At 42.9% G+C, this 23636-nt stretch overlaps 1 protein-coding gene across 2 annotated transcripts; it reads left to right on the top strand.

Moving 5' to 3' along the window:
• The first annotated feature begins 16427 nt into the window (after window positions 1-16427).
• Window positions 16428-23224, top strand: LOC108416208 (GTPase IMAP family member 9-like). Of its 2 annotated transcripts, XM_037544503.1 has the most exons (6): window positions 16428-16662; window positions 18672-18814; window positions 18906-18950; window positions 19081-20172; window positions 22012-22071; window positions 22450-23224. In XM_037544503.1, exons 2-6 carry the CDS (start codon window positions 18799-18801, stop codon window positions 22728-22730), a joined length of 1494 nt encoding a protein of 497 aa, XP_037400400.1. In that variant the 5' UTR covers window positions 16428-16662; window positions 18672-18798; the 3' UTR covers window positions 22731-23224. The 2 variants fall into 2 exon arrangements, with proteins under 2 accessions (XP_037400400.1, XP_037400406.1); XM_037544509.1 differs by lacking the exon at window positions 22012-22071.
• Window positions 23225-23636: the final 412 nt, after the last annotated feature.

Here is a 23636-nt window from a genome sequence, read left to right as displayed (position 1 = left end):
CAGCCTTGTGGTGAGCCGGTGCTAAGCATACGAGTGGAGGAGAGGTGGGGGCCAAGTCTCACAGTTTGGGGCCGGTCAGTGAGAAAGTTCTTGATCCAGGCACATGTGAGGGGGGGGAGTCCGAGGGTGCCCAGTTTGGTGATAAGAATGTCCGGGATGATTGTGTTGAAAGCAGAGCTGTAGTCCACAAAGAGCATTCGGACGTAGCTGTGCTGCTGCTCCAGGTGGCTCAGTGCAAAGTGGAGAGCTGCTGCTATGGCGTCCTCTGTTGACCTGTTTGCACGGTATGCGAACTGGTGGGGGTCGAGGTCTGGGGGCAGAGAGTCTTTGATGTGCTGAAGTACCAATCTCTCGAAGCACTTCATGATTACCGGTGTGAGGGCCACCGGGCGGTAATCATTAAGGTTGGTGATGGTAGACTTTTTTGGCACTGGTATGACTGTGGCTGACTTCAGGCAGGGCGGGATGATGGCTTGGGCCAGGGAGAGATTGAGAGATCTTGGTGAAGGTGAGGGCGAGCTGGTTGGCACACGTTTTGAGCACCTTGCCGGGTACTCCATCAGGACCAGCAGCCTTTTTGGGGTTCACTGCCAGGAGCACCCGTCTGACATCGCGCTCCTGTACAGTGAGTGGAGTGGTGTGGAAGCCGGGTGGGGGTGGAGGTCGGGCAGGAGCAGAAGAGTGCTGCTGAGATGCATCAAAGCGAGCAAAGAAGCAGTTCAGCTCCTCTGCCAACGGTGCACTCAGTACTCCTGCTGTCACATCACAGCCTCTGAAGTTTGTGATGTTCTGTATGCACCGCCACACCTCCCGTGAGTTGTTGCTGGACATGTGGGACTCTATTTTCCTCTTGTAGTCCGCCTTGGCTTTTTTAAGCCCTCTCTTCAGGTCAGCTCGAGCGGTGATGTACATAGCTCTGTCGCCTGACCTGAAGGCGGCATCCCGGGCTCTGAGGAGAGAGCGGACCTGGCTGGTCATCCATGGTTTCTGGTTTGGGTAAACCCGGATGATTTTGGAAGAGCTTTGAGCACCAAATGTGCCAAACTCAGTAAGGGATATTGTTTTTTGAGCAGTTTATTTTTGATTATGAAGGTAAATCATTAACTGGTTCATAGTGTTTTAGTTAGCTACCTTACTTAATGTTAAATTATATCCTTCTTAGTATCCAATGTTGTAGATAGGGAGATCCATGTAAGGGCTCGGATCTCCCTGTCGGGAAAAGTGAGGAATCGCACAGACTAGTGGTGAAAACTTTGAAGTAGTTCATTGTTAAAATATTGCAGTTCACAAACCCATTTTAATTTACACAATTAGTCTTACTATTTTATAAGCTGATTCACTATTATGCTTATATTGTATGTATCACATATATCACATATACACACATCTTTCCATTAAGCATTTGCTATCAACCTGGGCCACAGAAGTTCTTTGATGCCAGTCTCAAGGGTCTTGCAGGCCATGATTTCAGTCCATCACAAAAAAACCCATGCAGACATAGAGAGAAAATGAAAACTCAACACATATGAATGTTCAAATGTAGTACAAAGCTAAACGAAAATAATGGAATTGAAATATTAAGGGTATATTTTAATAACAGCATTTCAGACACAATGTAAGTAATGGTTACCTATTATATATGTGTGTGTGTGTCTGCGTGTGTGTATATATACATACACAGTACTGTGCAAAATTCTTAGGCATCCAAGACACATTTTCAAATTTTAAAGTTTATTTGCTGAGAAAAGTGTTAATATCTGAATAACAAAATTTATAGAATTTTATATACATACAGTGCATCCGGAAAGTATTCACAGCGCTTCACTTTTTCCACATTTTGTTTTGTTACAGCCTTATTCCAAATTGAATTAAATTAATCTTTTTCCTCTAAATTCTACACAAAATACCCCATTGTGACCATGTGAAAAACGTTTTCTCGAGAGTTTTGAAAATTTATTAAAATTAAAAAACAAAGAAATCATATTTACATAAGTATTCACAGCCTTTGCTTAATACTTTGTAGAACCACCTTTGGCAGCAACTACAGCCTCAAGTCTTTTTGAATATGATGCCACAAGCTTGGCACACCTATCTTTAGGCAGTTTTGCCCATTCTTCTTTGCAGTACCTCTGAAGCTCCATCAGGTTGGATGGGAGACGTCTGTGCACAGCCATTTTCAGATCTCTCCAGAGATGTTCAATCGGATTCAAGTCTGGGCTCTGGCTGGGCCACTCCAGGACATTCACAGAGTGGTCCTGAAGCCACTGCTTTGAGATCTTGGCTGTGTGCTTCGGATCGTTGTCCTGCTGAAAAATGAACCGTCGCCCCAGTCTGAGGTCAAGAGCGCTCTGGAGCAGGTTTTTATCCAGGATGTCTCTGTACATTGCGGCATTCATCTTTCCCTCTATCCTGACTAGTCTGCCAGTTCCTGCTGCTGAGAAACATCCCCATAGCATGATGCTGCCACCACCATGCTTGACTGTAGGGATGGTATTGGCCTCGTGATGAGCAGTGCCTGGTTTCCTCCAAACATGACGCCTGGCATTCACACCAAAGAGTTCAATCTTTGTCTCATCAGACCAGAGAATTTTGTTTCTCATGGTCTGAGAGTCCTTCAGGTGCCTTTTTGCAAATTCCAGACGGGCTGCCTTGTGCCTTTTACTAAGGAGTGGCTTTCGCCTGGCCACTCTGCCATACAGGCCTGATTGGTGGATTGCTGCAGAGATGGTTGTCCTTCTGCAAGGTTCTCCTCTCTCCACGGAGGAACGCTGGAGCTCTGACAGAGTGATCATTGGGTTCTTGGTCACCTCCCTGACCAAGGCCCTTCTCCCCCGATCGCTCAATTTAGACGGCCGGCCAGCTCTAGGAAGAGTCCTGGTGGTTCCGAACTTCTTCCATTTACGAATGATGGAGGCCACTGTGCTCATTGGGACCTTCAACGCAGCAGTAATTTTTCTGTATCCTTCCCCAGATTTGTGCCTCGAGACAATTTTGTCTCGGAGGTCTACAGACAATTCCTTTGACTTCATGCTTGGTGTTTGCGCTCTGACATGCAGTCAACTGTGGGACCTTATATAGACAGGTGTGTGCCTTTCCAAATCATGTCCAATCAACCACAGGTGGACTCCATTTAAGCTGTAGAAACATCTCAAGGATGATCAGTGGAAACAGGATGCACCTGAGCTCAATTTTGAGCTTCATGGCAAAGGCTGTGAATACTTATGTAAATATGATTTCTTTGTTTTTTAATTTTAATACATTTTCAAAACTCTCGAGAAAACTTTTTTCACATGGTCACAATGGGGTATTTTGTGTAGAATTTTGAGGAAAAAGATTAATATAATTAAATTTGGAATAAGGCTGTAACAAAACAAAATGTGGAAAAAGTGAAGCGCTGTGAATACTTTCCGGATGCACTGTATATTGTTGAGGGGGCGAGACTCAGGAAGAAGGATTGCTGGTTGAGGCGGCAGATCATGGACTATGATCCCCGTTAAAGAATCAAGGCACTTGGATAGAGAGATGCTTTCTTCTTTATTAAAGGGTTTATCTTGACATCCCTTTGCACGTGTGAATGTGTGTGTATTTGTGTGTATGTGTGTGTGTGTATGTGTGTGTGTGTATGTGTATGTGTGTGTGTGTATGTGTGTGGTCTGAAAATATACAGAAAGGTAATACAATGTGTTAGAAATGATGAGAACCTTCCTCAAATTACATTTAAACATTAACAAATAACCTGCCATACAGTTAGAAGTTGACTAGTAAGATTCCTTACTTTGATACAAATTGCCACTTACGCATAATACCGTAACAGCCATGTAATATCAATGGCGGAGAAAAGTATAGAATTGCCAACGTAATATTCGCAGAGGTAAACATGCGTAACAGCATAACTTTATATGGTATAAATGACAACGAATAAGTCAATGTTTCAAACTCTCAAATAAAGCTTAGTCACAAACACTACAATAAACCAAGTCGGATAAACCGTGTCGTAAAATATACATTGCAAATGAAATATTCGTCATTATTAAGCCATTACAGGCATTCAAAGTTAGCTGCAGTGCTAGCTAACAACATTGAGCTGCAGGCTACTTGGCTAACTCAAGCTAACCAAACTCCCACAATATATTTCCGTTTAACACAAACTGTAATAATAATCAAACTATCTATCACTAAGGAGATGGAAAATGCTTACATTTGTTCAAGAATGCACACGGGATATGGCAAATACACACGGAGAGTCCCAGCAGCTTCAGTCTGACCCAGCAGCTTCAGTCTGACCCAGCAGCTTCAGGTTTCAGTGTGACTGGGCATGTCCTGACATGTTCAGACTGCGTTAATGCCGTTTTACCAGCAGATGACGTTTCACCTGCTGGGCTTTCTAACACAGCCGCCCCCAAATGTCCGTCCTGAGGACATTTGAACTCCCAGAGAAAGCCCATCAGTTTGTGCCATCCTCAGAGTCACTGATTTTAGGCAGCTGGATGAGCCGGGCGACAGGTCGAACGTAGGTCCTTTCCTTAACCTTTACAGTTGCTGTTCTGACGTTCCCATCTGCTCCAGGATGTAATTTGACCACTTTTCCCACTGGCCAGAGCGCTCGTGGGAGCTGTGGATCAACTATTAGAACGACCTGGTCCATGGCCAGCTGGCCTCCATCAGTCTGCCACTTAGATCTTCCCTGTAGGCTTGGCAGGTACCGTCGGATGAAGGGTGACCAGAAGTTGTCTGCTAACACCTGATTATGCCTCCATCGTCGTGTCCCCAGAATACTGCTTGAGTCATACAGGGCCTGCGGTAATGAGGAATCACGACGCCCCATAAGTAGAACGTGTGGCGTAACTGGGTCAGGGTCAGCAGCATCAGCTGAAACGTATCCAAGTGGTTTAGAATTTAGAATCCCTCCCACTTCATCGAGAACGGTGTGCAGGACCGGTTCTGGTACTGACTGATCACGGAGGATGACTCTGAGCGCATTTTTCACGGATCGGACATCTCGCTCCCAGGCCCCGCCAAAATGTGGGGCACTTGGTGGATTGAACCGGAAGGAGATCTTCTGTTTTGCTAGCTGATCTTGCAGCTCGGGTGCCATGGCATCAAAGGCCTCCCGTAATTCCCGCTTACCCCCAACGAAGTTGGTACCATTATCACACAGGAATTCAAACGGAGTGCCGCGCCTGGCTATGAATCTGCACACGGACAGCAGGAAGGAATCCGTATCAAGACTCTCTAACAAGTCGAGGTGGACGCACCTGGTGGTCAGGCATTTATACACAATCCCCCATCGCTTCTCAGTCCTGCGGCCGATTTTCACAGTTAATGGGCCAAAACAGTCCACTCCCGTGGAGTAGAATGGTGGTTTGTAGATACGCAGCCTGCAGTGTGGAAGATCCGCCATCTTGGGAACGTCTGGCTTGGCGCGCCAGAGCTGGCACCCCCTGCAGCTGTGCTGATGCTTCCGTATCGCCTCCCGGGCACGCAGGACCCAGTACTGCCGTCGCATCTCGGCCAACACCCGTTCGGCCCCCGGATGGAGAAGCTTGTCGTCAAAGTCCTGAATCAGCAGCTTAGTGATCTGGCGTGCTGGATCCAGAATGATCGGATGGATAGCATCTGCTTCCAGATCCTCTGCCTGCCGGAGTCTACCCCCAATGCGAAGTAGTCCTGTGGCCTTGTCATATTCGGGTGAGAGTGTGATCAAGCGACTATTAGCTGAAACAGATCGACTAGCTTTAAGGGCCTTTAAATCCTCAGGGAAAGAGTCCTGCTGAGCCTGGGCCAGGAATAGCTTCTCTGCGAAGAGGTAGGTTGCAGCATCTGCAGCCTGACAGTCACTAGAGGCAGCCGCCCCATGAAGGGATGTGACGGTAGTCTGGACTAGCTCCTTCCAGGTGTGGAACTGCACCGGATCAGGTAGGCCTGGGTTCCGAGTCTCAGATGTTATACCGACAAAGGTGGACTTCCGGAGTTCGACAGAGTCAAATTCATCGTCTGCTGCTGTGGGCATAGCCGGCCACTGGTCCAGAGGCTGACGGAGGAAATTTGGACCATTGATCCATCTGTGTGAATGCGCCATATCTGAGAGCCTCAGGCCTCGTGTTATGTCGTCCGATGGATTCCTCGCCGAGTCCACATACCTCCAGCTGGCTACCGCAGTTAGAGTTTTAATCTCTGCAATACGCGTGCCGACAAAGACCTTGTAACGACACGACTCTGATCTTAGCCATTGGAGCACCGTAGTGGAGTCTGACCAGAGGAACGTCTGTTGAATGGGTATGGTCAGCTCTGTCTGGATAAGCTTGGCGAGCTGAGCGCCAGTGAGTGCTGCGCTAAGTTCCAGACGTGGCATGCTAAGGCGTTTCTTCGGTGCCACTCTCGATCTAGCTAGCACAAAGGAGGTGTAGATATGACCTTGGTCATCGACGGTGCGTAGGTAGGCTACTGAAGCATACGCTCTCTCTGACGCATCGCAGAAGACGTGAAGCTCCCTAGATGCAGTGGGCCCGTCGGCACATGGAGGCGCATAGGTTCGTGGAAATTGGAGGTGGATGAGATCAGGAAGCTCCGTCACCCAATCGATCCACTGTTCTCTCAGAGACTGAGGCTCAATTGGATCATCCCATCCGATGTCTTGCTTCCAGATATCCTGGATGATGACCTTCGCCCTGGTGATGAAAGGATTGATAAAGCCGAGTGGATCATACTGACTAGCCAGAGCTCTATAAATATTCCTCAGGGTTGGCTCGAGGTGGTCCACTGGGCGGTGCTTGAAGCCTAGTGAGTCGGTGAGACAGTTCCACTGGAGGCCCAAGGTCGACTCCTGCAGGTTGTTGCTACCCTTAGACAGCCAAAGCTCACAGCTGTCTGATTTGGCTTCTGGGGGAAGATGCTCGATTACTGCTGGCACATTACTCGCCCACTGCCGGAGATCAAATCCTCCGTCCAGGAGTAGCTTGCGTAGGTTGTCAATGAGAGCTTTGGCTTCCGCTGCAGTTTGGGTACTCTGGAGACAGTTGTCCACATAGAAGGAGTGCTCCACAACTTCGACTAAGTTGGAATTGTCGCCACAGTTATCTTGAACATGACGTTGGAGAGCATATACAGCACAACAAGGGCTGCATGTGGTCCCAAACGGCAGCACCTGCCATTCATAGATAGTTGGCTCTTCCTCCCTCTGCATGTCTCTCCAGATGAACCTCAGCACTGGTCTGTCAGTGGGCTGCAAACGGATCTGATGGAACATTGCCTTTATGTCCCCACTCACAGCAACTGAGTGCTGACGGAATCTCAGTAAGACACCTAGCAGTGAAGGTCCCAAGGTCGGTCCAGGCAACAGGAGTTCATTCAGTGACTGCCCTCGGTACTGGAAAGAACAGTCGAAGACGACTCTATCCTTTCCGTTGTGGTGGACCATATGGTGTGGTATAAACCACGACTCTGGTGACTGGCTGGCTTCTTCTGATGAGATCTTTGAAACGTAGCCTGATTCCTCCAGCCTCCGGATCTCAGCACAGTAAGATTTAGCTTGTGTTGGGTTCTTAGCAAGCTTCCGCTCTGTGCTGCGAAGCCTGGGGAGTACTGCTTCCGCAGGAGCCAGGAGAGCTATGTCGGTCGTACGGCGAAGAAGAGGAGTGGCGTAGCGTGGCACGCCATCTACGGTCACTCTAGTGGTGGTTGTCTGGAGCAGAGCGAGAGCGTGTTGGTCTTCCTTCGAGTGAGTGATAACTTTCTCACTGTAGGACAAGGTGTCCATTTGCCAAAGGCGTTCCACATTCCTAAGGAGCTCGCTGGGAGCTGAGGCCGTGGTGATGTGTAGGCATTGTTGGACTCCAGGTAAGAAATGGACAGTATCAACTGGCCCTTGAAGAGACCAGCCCAGCTTAGTGCAGATGGCAACAGGTCCGCCTGATGGTCCTGCGTGCACTGGTTGGACTGGAGTGATCAGGTGGGGCATATCAGACCCGATTAGGAGCAGAGGTTGAACCCGGTTCACAGGAAGTAAGGGAAGTTCTCGGAGGTGTTTGTATTTCTGCTGCAGCACACCAACTGGATAAGTGTATTCAGCGAGAGCTAATCCCTCGGCGGTGAAGGCGTGGGATATCAGGTGCTTCTCGTATGGCCGCAGCGGTGATGATATCTCCAAGGAGACTGATGCGCCATTAAGTTGCTTAACGCTTTGGTGCACAGTCTGCAAGTGAAGAGTCTCTGGATGGCTGACGAGGTTGAGCTGTTGCACCACTTGAGGAAGAACGATGCTTCTTTCTGACCCGTCATCTAGTACTGCGTAAGCCTCCATCATTTGGTCGCCGTTATGGAGGAGGACCTTGACCACCTTGAGCATTACTCTTTGAGACCTGTTGGGCCGATCCAGGAATACCCTTGTGGGAAGTAGGCTGACTGCGTACACTTTCTGTTTGGTTTCCTGGACTGACTCGTGCAAGATGGTGAGGTGTGTCTCCTTGCAGGTTTTACAGGGGCGCTTAAGTGTGCACCGGTCCTCGGGGTGATTGCGTCCGCATTTCCGACACCGATTGCCATCCTGAAGCCACTTCAGGATCTGATTGGTGGTCAACTTCTTAAATTCCTCACAGGAATTAAGGTAGTGGTCCTGACTGTCACAATAGGGACAGAACGGTTTGAACTTGGGTTTGGCCTTCATCCGCGTAAGCTCTGTGGAAGATGTCTCTTTCCTGTCAGCTACATTGAAGCACACAGTATCTAGCTTCTCTTTAGTTTGAGCATTTCGCTGATCCCTTCGAGCTGGTCTAGGGGTATTCATCTGATACAGTGCTGCCGCTCTACTGGAGATCCGCCTTGCTTGTGACTTTGTTTGGAGCCAGGTCGCCAAGTCCAAAAGGGTGTAGGTTCTGTCGGTGCCAGTCTGTAGAATACCATATCGCAGGCAATACTCAACAAAGCCATCGCGGTAAGTGGGGGGCATCTTACTGAGCAGACGATCAACGTGGGAACCACAGTGGAGCTCATATCCATTCTGTCCCTCGAGTGTCTTTAACATGCCTACCAAGGACTGGACTGACAAGGCGAATGAGTCAAAGGCGTCAGCATCACCAATCTTTAGAGCAGGCGCGTTGAGTATAGCACCTAGCTCACTCTGGACCAGCTGTCTTGGTTGCCCATATTTATCTTGTAGAGCCTGCAGCGCACTCGTATAGGGTGCCGGGTGATGCATGTACGCCTTGGCAAGCTGCAGCGCGCTTGGGAGCTTAATGTGTCCTATCAACACCTGATATTTATATTGCTCACTGAGGTGATGGTTGCTCCCCAGTATGTTGTCTAGTGCAAGCCTAAGCAGAGCAAAGTCACTCTCCCGACCACTCTCGAACACTGGAAGGGAAGGCCGAGGGATTCCAAGGGCTGATGCTATGAGTAACTCAGCTCCGGGTAGTAGTGTGTAACCAGGGTAGGGAGCAGAGAGAACTGGCACAGGCTGGTTCCCATGGTGAGTCGAGTGAGGCAGTAGAGCTCTGTGGCTGGCATGCTGAGCAGTGTTAAGTGGCTCCATGGCTGGTTGGCTGTAGCTGTACGTGGGTTGGTACGCTGTTGAGAACTGAGACTCTACAGGATTAGCGGGACATTGTAGGTTGGAGTGCAAACTCATCGCCGGTGCTAGGCGACTAGAGTGGTTTGACTCAAAGGTTGATGCCACTTGAGGCGCGTGATGAGTTAGAGGTGCTGAGGTGACATGCACTGAAGGGTGTGGCACGGGCTGTAGTCTCACAGACATAGGTGCCATGGGTACTGGACTCTGGGGCTGAGCTGTTGGATCTGTAGGAGAAGCTGGTCTCGCTGGGGTGGCCGCAGGTTGCAGCTGCTGTGATCCAGCAGGAAGGGCCATAGAGATTGGAGTGGCTTGTTGCTTCACTTGTAGGGAAGAAATGGGTGAGTGCGTAACAGGAGCAGGTGGTGGAAGTAACTGGGTCGACCGTAGCTGGGAGGAGGTTGTACGTTCGTTGACCTGTCTCACCTGCTCTGGCGTTGGTAAGCCCAGAAAAGGGTCTGACTCGTCAGAGTGCGCAGCTGAATGTGTAGGTGTCCAGCTACTGGAAAGCATAGAAGAACGAAGCTTAGCAATCTCAAGGTCTTGTTCAGCCCTCTTCAGGCGCCGCTCTCTTTCTAGCCACTTAGTGAGTGCTTCTCTGGCTTTGAGTGCCTCGTCTTGGAGTCGCTGTGCTTCCTTGGCTTGACCATCCAGCAGTTCACACTCAAAGTCAGCTTGAGTTTCATGCTCGATCATACAGTGCATATCTTCCAGCTCCAACTGCTTTATTCTCTCTTCCAGGATTGCAGCTTGAGTTGTAGAGAGACCCTGAGTGGGATAGGTACCGACTGAGTAACATGTATGTCTACTAGTTCTGCTATGGATGTGGGAACTTCTGTTGGACAACCTGCTATGGTTACTGCTGCGTTGGCTGTTAGAGCGGGATACAGCAGTTGTTAGGTCCATGGTCGCAGAGGGTTGGAATCCAACTTGGTAGTCATCCAGGTAAGCAGGTAAGTGATGTTCTCTCTGTGAACGTCTTCGGAGCTCTACGTTGTCTGATGCTGCATTGTCCATGATCCTCCTCTTAGGCTGCACTCAATCCGGCTCGAAGGACCAATGTTGAGGGGGCGAGACTCAGGAAGAAGGATTGCTGGTTGAGGCGGCAGATCATGGACTATGATCCCCGTTAAAGAATCAAGGCACTTGGATAGAGAGATGCTTTCTTCTTTATTAAAGGGTTTATCTTGACATCGCTTTGCACGTGTGAATGTGTGTGTATTTGTGTGTATGTGTGTGTGTGTGTATGTGTGTGTGTGTATGTGTATGTGTGTATGTGTGTGTGTGTATGTGTGTGGTCTGAAAATATACAGAAAGGTAATACAATGTGTTAGAAATGATGAGAACCTTCCTCAAATTACATTTAAACATTAACAAATAACCTGCCATACAGTTAGAAGTTGACTAGTAAGATTCCTTACTTCGATACAAATTGCCACTTACGCATAATACCGTAACAGCCATGTAATATCAATGGCGGAGAAAAGTATAGAATTGCCAACGTAATATTCGCAGAGGTAAACATGCGTAACAGCATAACTTTATATGGTATAAACGACAACGAATAAGTCAATGTTTCAAACTCTCAAATAAAGCTTAGTCACAAACACTACAATAAACCAAGTCGGATAAACCGTGTCATAAAATATACATTGCAAATGAAATATTCGTCATTATTAAGCCATTACAGGCATTCAAAGTTAGCTGCAGTGCTAGCTAACAACATTGAGCTGCAGGCTACTTGGCTAACTCAAGCTAACCAAACTCCCACAATATATTTCCGTTTAACACAAACTGTAATAATAATCAAACTATCTATCACTAAGGAGATGGAAAATGCTTACATTTGTTCAAGAACGCACACGGGATATGGCAAATACACACGGAGAGTCCCAGCAGCTTCAGTCTGTCCCAGCAGCTTCAGTCTGACCCAGCAGCTTCAGGTTTCAGTGTGACTGGGCATGTCCTGACATGTTCAGACTGCGTTAATGCTGTTTTACCAGCAGATGACGTTTCACCTGCTGGGCTTTCTAACATATATATATATATATAAATAAAATACACACACACACACACACACACACACACACACACACACACACACACACACACACACACACACACACACACACACGCCACTTTATTAGGTACACCTTGTTAGTAAAAGGTTGGACCCCCTTTTTGCCTTCAGAACTGCCTTAATTCTTCATGGCATACTTTCAACAAGCTGTTGGAATGGCTCAGAGATTTTGTTTGGTTATTTAAGTTACTGTTGCCTTTCTATCATCTCGAACCAGTCTGCCCATTCTTCTCTGACCTCTCACAACAACAAGGCATTTTTGTCCACACAACTGCCGCTCACTGGATATTTTCTCTTTTTCGGACCATTCTCTGTAAACGCTAGAGATGGTTGTGTGTGAAAATCCCAGTAGATCAGCAGTTTCTGAAATACTCAGACCAGCCCGTCTGGTACCAACAACCACGCCTGCCAACTGTGTACCTAATAAAGTGGCCGGTGAGTGAGTGAGTGTGTGTGTGTGTGTGTTATATATATATATATATATATATATATATATTAGTGATGGGACTTGATTAAAAAATTTAATTGAGTTAATTACAGGGTCTGTAATTAATCGCAATTACAAAAATTGTTTTGCTACAAAAATTTTGAATGAATACACGTATATTCTTAACAACAAACATGTTTATTACTTTTTGAAATGTTTCTTTTTTATTGTTATTAAACCAACAGATGTGTTGGTGCTATTATAGTTATTCAGATTTCAAGTATTTCAGGAACCCCTGATTGTTTAACTTATTTGAAAAATAAATAAATAAATGTAAACAGCACATTAGACAATCATAGCACCATTTCTTGTACAGAACTGTAAAAATTAAAAATAAATAAAACAACTATACAATATTGCAACTCCTGAGAGTTTAACATCTGGTGTAAACAAAAATTAAAGTGCCATTTCTAAAGTAACAACAGAATTATGGCAAAACTACATATTGCATTTAAGAGCATAGAATTTAGCACAACATTCAACCTGCAATATTTTTGTACAACCAAAACATACAACACTGAGGCTACTTTTTCTCCTTGAGCCAGTTACTGAGACAAACGAGCCTGTTCACATTTTCAGAGCTTAAGGCTGCTCTTTTCTTCTGGATGATGTTCCCAGCAAGTGAGAACCAACTCTCACATGGGATAGAAGTGGCAGGGCTTGCTAGGTACTTTCTAGCCAGAGTGGAGAGCTGTGGATGTGCCCCTGCATGTGCTGACCACCATTGTAGTGGGCAGTCTGTCTCACTGATTGTCTGTTCTGCTTTACAGAGGCTAAAGGCATTAGACCCTACATCAGAATCAGAGTCAGAGTCAGAAGAAAAGCACAAGGGGCCTTTCTTTTTTGGTGGCTCATCTGTGAGGTAGCTTTTATAGATCCATCTTGAAGGAGTTCTTCAAGCTTTTTCCACACGGCTTCTCGCTCTTCTCTTGGAAGACACTTTAAGTCCTTAAAGCGAGGGTCAAGCATTGTAGCCATTTTGAGCCAATCATAATTAAGTGCAGCTTTCCGCTCTGACTTCATGAAGTCCTTCATGAAGGCTGTCTTGAATTTCACAATGTAGGTAGAATCCTCATCAGGACCTTCATAGTGTGGTCCAGGAATCATAGGACAGGCAAGACCGCAGAACATGAGACGTAAGTCTCTCCACCAAGAAGATCAGTCACATGTCTGCAGTGAGAAAGAAATAAAAATAAATTAGTTTATCAATTACAGTGATCAATTTAGGCAATAATTATTTAGAAAATATTTTACATTGTTCCATTTACCTGCATGGTTCAAGGATGGCTGCCAACTTCTCTAGTTTTGTCCACTCTGCTGCTGATAATAAGACCAGTTTGTGCCTGTTTGTCCAGAGTAGCCTTTACTGCCTCTTTGTTTTTGAGAAGACGACGGATCATAAACAGTGTGGAGTTCCACCTTGTGGAAACATCCTGGATTAGGGGGTCATTTTCCTGGTCAAGTGCCCTTCGCTCTTTATACAGTTCCACTGTGTTGGCTGGACTGTGTCTGAAATGACCCACAATCTTGCGGCACTTTGCTAGTACATCATTAAATCCACAACTGTCCAGGCACTCAGTGACGGATCTCTGCAAAATATGCGCAACACGCGGCATCTGCTGAAATGGGAGCCGTCTTGCTGCTGCCATCATGTTTCTGGCACAATTGGTGCCAACTGTTGTAACCTTTTGCTCAATTTTCCAGGACTCAGCTACAGAAAAAATGCTCTGCGGAGTTTAGTGCATAATGTCTGTTGACTTTCTCTACAGTGAAAGATGCTGATGGCCAAACTTTGTTAACAGCGCACACTGAGTGCGCGGTCACGCCAAGGCAGTTAGACTTGCTGGCGGAAGTCCAAAGGTCCCCTGTCAATGCAACACAATCAACTGCATTCAATACGTCGTGTTTTGGCTGCTTTTCACCATAAAGCTGCCCTGATCTTACTCGCCATGGTTTTCCTACACGGGAGTTGGTGAGCAGGGTCCGATGTCGCGATCTAACACAGACTGTAGCCCCCCATCCTCGACCCCCGAAAGCGGTCTACAGTCTGTTGCGATCCATTTAATCAGGGAGCTGCTTCATTTTTCAGACGTAGACTTACTTATTTTGGCCCTGAACCCGGTCGCCTGGTCCAGTGCGGCCGGCTGGGCCGGTTATTTATCGCTGAAATCAGCTGCGGGGGCGGCTCCGCTCACCGCAACAAGTTTAGCATTGAGATGGTATTTTAGGCTTGAGGAGCTTCGGTGATGAGCAAACTCCTTTTTGCACAACTTGCATACAACAGCAGTCTTTTCGAAAGTCCCATCAGGAGGTTTTTTAAAGCTAAATTGTGCCTCAGTTGACCAAAAGAAGCGGCTACGTCGTCCATCGTTGTTGTTTGCGGATGTTGCTTGTGCATCAGATTTACAGGCATGCTAGAACACGCGAATACAAAGGTTCCGGCTCCAAACTTAAAAAAGGGATTATTTCTGATAAAAGATTTAACGCGTTAAAGTCTTTGTAATTAATTAATCTAACTTAATGCGTTAAAGTCCCGTCCCTAATATATATATATATATATATATATATATATATATATATACACACACCTCCTCTATCCTGCTGCTCCACCATCCCCTCCTCCTTAGTAGAGTCTCGGAGGTGGGCCCTCACTCTGCTATACACAGACTGCTTGTGTATGTAACGGTGTACAATAGTTGTATTAATATTATGCTATGAAATTCCTGATAATTCCTGTCAACCCGCTGGTTGGTCAGCGTATATATATATATGTATATATATATATATATATATATGTTTGTGTGTGTGTATATATATATATATATATATATATATATATATATATATATATATGAATATATATAGGTGATTCGGTGCAGTCTCGGCAGTAGAATGGGTGCGTGCTGCCGTGTTGTCCACTGACTGAAGCATGAACAGAAACTTATACTGTGATTGCCATACTCATTACAGGCAAATAACACTGCATCCTCCCAATCTGGTGTCCATCATTGACCCTGGGCGGACGAAACCCCGATAGGAAGGGTCACATATATACATCCTGTTTCGAATTACTTTGATGTCGGCTCCTCGCTCCTTTTTTCTTGCGATTAACCATTTCTTTCCGAGATCATCATAATAATAATCCATCCATCCATCCATCCATCCATCCATCCATCCATCCATCCATCCATCCATCCATCCATTTTCTAATCCGCTTCTCCGTCAGGGTCGCGGGGGGCTGCTGGAGCCTATCCCAGCAGTCTTCGGGCGGAAGGCAGGATACACCCTGGACAGGTCACCAGTCCATCGCAGGGCACATAATAATAATAATGATAATAATAATTCTTTATTTTTATATAGCGCTTTGTCAAGGACCCAAAGATGCTTACAATTCAAAGTACATAGATAACACACTTAACACAGACAACAAGAGCACAATAATACAAACAAAAAGACAAGGCAGTATATGGGAGGTCATATGAAGGAGCATAACAGACTGAGGGTAGGTTTTGAGTTTGGTGAGGCAGACCAGTTTATATAAGAAATGTCTGGATAATGACAGGGTCAGACATTGAAGACATGAGGGAAATCATCAAATGGAAATGAGTAAAAACTCAAAATGATTCTACACAGAACTTCCCAATCCGGAAGTGTCGACCCCAGAAATGTCAGAAAGGCTCATACTGAGGGCTTCTGCAGGAAATGCGTGTGTAGAAAGTTCTTCTTGAGGAAACACAGAGCAGAGCAGGCTGCTTAGACCAGTAGCCAGACAATGCTACTCAATACACTGTTCTATATCGTGGTTGCTGGGGTGGTGATATGAGGCAAATAACAGGATTCAACTGCCAGCTGAAGAGAATGTGAAGTTCAAGAGATTGAAGTTTAAAAATCTGTTTATACCTGTTTATATGTTTAAAATATTTTAATATGGCTGCAGAAAAACTGATATTATGGAGTTTTATTCAGCCAATGAGCTCAATAACCACAGTCTACAGAGTGAAATGTGGTATTCAGGATTTTGTTTATTTAATATTTGCAGGCAAAGCCTTATATAAGATTTTTGAAGGGCTTAAGTTTAGTTAAGAGTTTTTGTTTCTCAATTGCTTGGATCTCAATTCCTTTTGCAAACCAACAACAGAAAAAAACAGTACGTTCCTGCATTGAGCAGTAAAGACTTGCTGTTTTTTTATTCATCCTGTCACATGACTTACCAGAAAGAGCAGCTGGACAAGCTGACAACAGCAGGCATAACAAAAAAAATGATGAGACTGATAACCATAGAATCAGCATCCCTAATCTTTTTAGCACTGAGATAACTCAAAAGTGCGTTTCACTTAAAATGATGTAGCATGTTAAGACAGGTTGGGAGAGACTAAAGAATTTTATCACTGAATTGAAAGACATTTGCTGCTTTGGCCACACCCTTCAAAAGACAGTAGAACATGAACACAGGTTGTTTTGTGCACAAGGACCAGTAAACAGCAAGTGAATCTTAAAGGATAAAGGATTTTTCCCTACTGTGAGAAGAGGCTGGTAAGAGAAGTTCACATTATGCAACTATGACTAAACAGAACGCAACAGAATGACTAAACTTTGATTTCTCATGTTGCGATTCATACTAGTGAAAAGGTCAGTGTATGTTACTTCTAGAGTGAGATTGCTGATTAAAATATTTAGACACAAATGTAAACTACGAATGAAAGGATCAATATAGTTTATTAAATTTATTAATAAAATGTGGACTGCACACTGGAGAATATTAAAAGGGCAACTGTATTGAGATCTACATATGACCTCTCCAGGAACTGGAATGTTTATGTCCTGGAATATAAAATGTGTCTTTCTATTTCTATTAGCATCAGAAAAACATAGATACATAGCTGTAATCTTCTCAACATTAAAAAAAATCCTGCAGTCAGTATTCTGATTCATAAGCAGTAGTGGTTACTCATATTTGATTGCGATTTACATCTTTGATTAAACACCTTAAACTCCAAAGATCCAAAAGTCTTTATCAAGGGTAGGAAACTCTGGCCCTGAAGTGTCAGATGTCTGCACAGTTTAGTTATTTCCTGCTCAAACCCACCTAATATAAGTCAGAAATCAGTTACCTGGTTTGTCTGGTGTATTAGAACAGAGAAATCATGAAATCATGAAATCATACTGGACTCTCAGTTCCTCACCCCATTCTAAACTGAATTTGGCCTTATATCCTATGTTATAAACATTAATGCTCAGCACCAAATGCAAAAGTACAACTTGTCACATATGAGATATGCGAGAAGAGTCCTTCATTATCAGGATTACTAGTGAAAATGATGTTTAGGGCAAGTTCTTAGGGCCCTGTAGCCGAGGTTGTCAGCAGATAATGATTTTCTCTGCACATCACACACTGTTCTGAAGACATTTAGAAAGTAATGATTTAGTAACATTTTGTCAAAATAAAGTGCAAGTGTTGCTGGGCCTGTTTCTTAATTATCACCCTTTTATGTGATCACCATACTTTCATATCATTGCCAAAATATCTGGTTGGGAGGAAAAGTGTAGTTAATTACTATTTTTAAGTTGTGTAGTTATCATTTTAAGTCCCCTTTAATGTCTCCCAGATTTTCTGCGACAACATGTATTTTGCAGGCCAGTGAAGAAGAATTGCCAGTTGACCGTACATAACTGGTCTTTATATCATAGCTGTTCCTTATTACTTGATCATTTCTGGTGCCACTAGAGAACAGGCTGAGAAGGTTTAGCAGAACACTAGTCCAATAATAAAACACAGACTGCAGTAAATTAAACTAAAAAGTTGAAATGAAATGACTATCAGCAGAAGTAATTTGTCCAGGTCAATTACAAACATCAGCACACAAGCCTTCATGCGCCCTTCAAGCAAATTAGCAATTTTTATTTATTTATATTTTTCTATCAAGTTAGGATGTCATATCGTCTGTTTATGCTTCAGTCTATAAGTCACTCAAAGCATTATGAGGAGCAGTCAGTTATGTTTATGTCCTGTGTCATATTGGGTGCAAGACTGTACTGTACTGACTGTAAAGCCAGGTATTTTGAAAGGAGGGAGTGGGGTTGGCACCTTAATAAATTAAGACCTTGACTGTTTTTGTGTACTCATATAAGATGGCACATGAGATGGCTTACAGTATGTAATTAATCACATCCAAAACCAGCGAGTGTAGCGTCATCTGCAAAAGAGCAATGCAGGTGACTATGGGCTGGCAGTGCTGAGAAAGAGAGTGTTTAAAAAAAAAGGGGGTCACTTAATGTTTCTTTTTGTGTTGAGGGGGCAACATTCATTTATTCAGTTTTTTATTTGCTTTGAAGATAAAACAAGGACTCCTTTCCTCAAAGGTCATAGAGTTTTCGGCTCTAGAGTCAGTTAACATTAATCTGTTTAGGTTCTATGTTCTAATGCTCCAAGAGTTTTCTGTTCTGTATGTTCATATTTTATAATGTCGTAACGAAGACATAACCCAGGATACAGTGTCGCACAATAGGGTAAGAGAGTTAACACATTTATTATACCTGTACAGCTTCCAAAGAAGAGTAACGTGTGGAGACCTCTGCACGCCTAGAATACCAACTGAAATTGCAGTTTCCAGATGGCTTTCAAGCACAGTGGATTGTCTTTCTGTAGGTTGTGCAACGACAACTTAAAATATGGGATCTAAGAAATGTGAGTGTGCCTGTTTTTTATGTTTTGTATTTTTGGTCTTCTGTCAAAAAATTTAAATTACTGCAACATATTTTTCTTTGTCAATCCACAGCCAAACCAGATGATGAACAACATTTATTAGGGGATACAGATGATGGTAAGAGGTTTATGTATCTCAAGAAAGAAATAGCTTTGTTGTTTGACAGCTTCATTTCACACAGTAATACCATCACTTGGTAGTTTATTTAGGCTTTTGATTAATAATAAGCTTCTTTTCTTCTATTTAGAAATAACAGTGCTCTTTGACAAGATCAAAATTGTGCTCATTGGATGTCAGAAAGCTGGGAAAAATAAGATTGGAAATGCCATTCTCGGGAAGAACGCCTTCACATACCTGAACACACGTAAAGAACACTACTTGAAGGATGACAACACAATATTTGGAAGACGCATTACGTTAATCCGTGTCCCTGGTTGGTCTCAAGACTTGAGCTCTGATGATATTAAGCAATTTAAAATCCAGCAAGTGATTAAAGACAGTGTGAAGTCGTTTAAAGATGGACCTCATGCTATTCTACTGGTTGTGAAAAGAAACACGACACTTACAGAGACAACAAGAGAGACACTGGAAAAACTTTTGGGTTCCAATGTTTCTGAGCATATGCTAGTTTTTTCTATAGATGGAGCAAAGATTTCATTTGCTACCATGATTGACCACTGTGCAGAGAGGAGACAAACAACAATTGACAGATGCAAAAAAAGATATCACCTCTTTAGGAGATGCATGTGTGGAAAGCAAAACATGGAGTTAATTGAAATAATTGAGGACTTCATTATGAAGAAGAAAGCCATTAATTTTCATTCCACTGGGAAGGAACAACCAAAGCCTGAACGGCAGGTTCAGCAGCTGGCTACTCTGGTGAATAGACTGAAACAGAGAATTTCAGATCTGAGTGAGTACATCTCAAAATTACAATCACGCAACCAGACAGAGACTTCTAAACTGCGAAGAACAATAGAGTTAAAGAATGAAGAAATAAGGAATCTACAAGCTGTGCTGAGACAAAAGGAGGAAGCACTGAGAGAAATGAAGGAGGCGACAGAAAGACTAAGGTCAAACCAAAGTACCACAGAGATGTCTGCCCTGCATGAAAGGATAACACAGCTTGAGAATGAAGGAAGAGAAAGAGAAAAGGAGCTTCAGAAAATGTTGGAAGAAAATGAACAGAAAAAGGCAGAGATAAGAACATTGAAAGAAGAAAATCAAGAATTAAAGGACATTTTGTGTGTGCAAGAAAGAAAAAAGAGGCAAATCCAAAGGAGGATGACAAACGGAACCGAGGCAGAATCATTTGAATTATATGTGCTGCTCCCAACAGGTAACTTGCTATAAATCTTGCTAATATTTTTTATTTTTTTGTAACAACACTCATTCTGTGTGTGTACCACTCTGAGTGAATAGACGTGCATTAGTAACTCTGGCAGCAACAAAAATCCAAGACTTAACAATATTTAGGGACGATGTCCAAATAAATCTTCTGGATAACTTTCATTAGAACATCTGCTAATACCAGCGCTTCACTCTGTACATCACAGATTCCTCTATAAACAGAAGTATACATTGGTGATCTTTCACTTTTATGAAAGAAAGCCTAAAGACTGGGCATTAATGTATTGTATATTGCTGTTGTCCAATGAAAACCGAATATGTGTAAAATATTTACTTTATAAGAGAAGGGAAAAATACTCTTACCTTTCAATGTTAGTCAATGCAAAGAGATTTTGTTCCAAGTGATTTTAAAGCATTTCTATTGGTCTGTTCATCTTTAAATTTTTACACAATGTAAAGGACAGCTGGTGCGTTGAAATGATGTAGAAAGCTAAAAATCAACAAAAATGGAGATACATTTTTCACTGGACAGTGACGAAATGTAAAGACTGTATTTGATGCTGTTGCTTTGCATTTGCATTGCTTTTTCTCACTTGCAAAAATTCTTTGCTATTTTATGTTGAGAAATGTTATTTTTTAATTGTTGCACTATTTAATTGTAAGGTATTGCAGAGAGATTCAGCCTCTCAAATCAAAGTCAAAATGGGCAAATATTACAAAAAACATTTCTAATTTCAACATATGTTATCTCTGAAGCATTTTTAGTAAAGATAGGATTTCAGTTATTTGCATATTGTTGCATTTTGTTTTACATTTGAAAATAATGGGATATTATTGAAAATAATGGGATACTTTATTTAATTAATTAATTAATTAATTAATTTGTTCTGACAGCGACCATGTGAAACACACATTGGCCTATTTCTATGGTCTCATGTTCTTATGTTCACCTGAGAGATCAGGAAATTAAACAATGATTCATGACTTCCTGTTTTACTGGATAAGTGTTGATGCAGAGGCCAAATAAACTTTCTCATTGGCATAGGCAAGATTAACCATAGTCTAATGACCACAGAATGAGGCTTCTGACATGGCCTGACTGGAGAGCCCAAAAGAGAGGACATGGGACCCTAGAGGACCTGGAAGAGACTGATCTCAGAGTCCTAGCTGTATTCTCCATTTTTGGCATTTTTAGTTTATTGAGGATCTGATAGCATTCAGAGAAGCTGCATGGAAGTCAATTATGGTTGAGTTTTAGAATTTCTAGCTTTACGATAGTGAGCAATGTTGCACAAAAGCTCAGATAAAATAATTGTTATTGTTGATAATTTGGTATATAAATACAAGGAGGGCTATCCATCCAGATAATGTCAGTGCCTTCATTTTAAAATCCTTAGTAAAGAAACTGGCCCTACATAACAGTCTCACACAAAATAATATGGATTACAGCTGCTTCCTTAAATACAGCAGATTGATGTTTAAAAAATGGTGCATTCTGAAAGAAACAGATCCAGCTTCCTGATAAAGAGGATTTTAACTCATGGTTCAGATGGCTGAGAAAAAAATCACAGCATATGTTGGATGTGATCCTTATGTTATGAAGAGGAGCAATTTTTCCATTTGAATTGAAAGACTTGCCTGCTACGGAGGCAATAGATACAAGCAGATACCTTGTCCCCTAGACACCCTCATATTCAAGAAAATCAATGAAAGCATACAACAATATGGAGCCATACAACTTAACAAGACTGTCTATTGGCTTCCTATTCTAATTTTCCTGTTCTGTCTTAAATGGTGCATCTGTTGTTATTATAATGCGTGATGCCAGACTGCAACTGCAGCAACATTGAAGGTGGAATGGAAAAATTCAAACAAGCTGGCATGGCAGGTAAGTTATTTATGTTCACCTGTTTTTTGTGTAGTGCTGTTTAAGGTGTATATGGCAGTGCAATGAGTGTTTACAATTCAAGTTTATTAGTACAATAATGTGCTGTTAATAATAATCATCATCATCATCATTGTTATTGTTATTATTATTTTTTAAAATTGGAAACTGGCCCTGGTGTAATAATCTTGGAGATTTCTAGACACACTCCAATATGGAAGACACCATTTTTCATGATATGCTGCCCCAAGAGGAAAACTATGATCAGGTGGTGCCTATATTAGTCATGCTGAAGTCTCCAGATTTTAGTCATATTACGTATGTTGCATCCATTTTAATGCTGAATGATAACCATGTCATGTTGTGCTGTTTCTCACTTAGGGGCAGAATTTGTGGACTCAAACCGCAAAGAACTCATTAAAAGAGTTGTGTCAGTGGATCCCATTCTTGATGAATTATATCAGTTTATTGGCGATGATAAGTATTCACAAATCCGACTCGCTAAAACGAACCCGGACAAAATGAGGGAGCTCTACACAATCTTAGATGGAGCAGGACAGATGCTGAAGGCAGAGTTTTACAACAGTCTTTTAAACCATGAGAAGTGTCTTGTTGAAGATTTGTGTTATAGAGGAAACCCTCAGCCTACTTCTGCTCCATAAATGTTAGGACTATTTCTAGACTGTTTAAAAACAGGGTAGGCCTAATTTGTGATATTGGGAGTGATTTTTATTCATGAAAATACTATTATATGACTAAAGTAATGCTCTTTACCAGCGTGTTTTTGTTGTTTCTTCCCTCTATAAGGTACTGCTCCCTTGTGGACAAGTAAAGTTATATTTCAATGTGTAGTAAAAATGTACTCAGGTTAGTCCAGTAGATTATCACATTTCACTTATTATTATTGTTGTTGTGCAGACCTGCTATCATTAGTCATTATCCTTGTTGTTGTTTTTGTTTATTCATTCTTTTTTTTTAACTTAGTGTTTGTAGAGTAGATCTTAGGAGTAGAGCTAATTAAACTGTACATCATGGGTAGCCAAACTGTTTTCTATGTTTGTCAAACTGCACTGGATAAATGTATATATTTCAATGTTCAGCTTAAAAAAATTAAAAAAATACAGCTTATGTCAAATAAAGAGCCTGAATAATATGATATGACTTTCATTGTCATTTGTCTCAGTAGTTATCAAATTTCTTCAAATGTTTGGCAATATTTCAGGCAGAAACATCTCTCTTATGGAAAACAGAAGTCAACTGGGGTACAAGATTATCCCACTGTAACATGTGATTTCAAGTGGCACTGTTGTGCACTGGAATTCAGCACCTATCTATTACAAAGACAAAAAAGTGCAACAAGATCAGTAATAAGATCAGACTTATCACCTGTCCCATCTCCTATTACACACCTCACTAACAAAAGTCTGTATTGAGATTTTCAGTATTTGTTGACTTTTATGAGACTTAAAACTACTATAAACAGTCTCATTATTTCTTAAATAAAGCCGTAAAATTCACAAAGTAACCGTGTTCAGTCCCAAGTTCATTGAAAGGATGTAAAGGACACT

Source organism: Pygocentrus nattereri, chromosome 2, assembly GCF_015220715.1.
Source record: "Pygocentrus nattereri isolate fPygNat1 chromosome 2, fPygNat1.pri, whole genome shotgun sequence".
In the NCBI taxonomy this organism is placed as follows: domain Eukaryota; kingdom Metazoa; phylum Chordata; class Actinopteri; order Characiformes; family Serrasalmidae; genus Pygocentrus; species Pygocentrus nattereri.
This window is presented reverse-complemented; position numbering and strand designations above follow the sequence as displayed.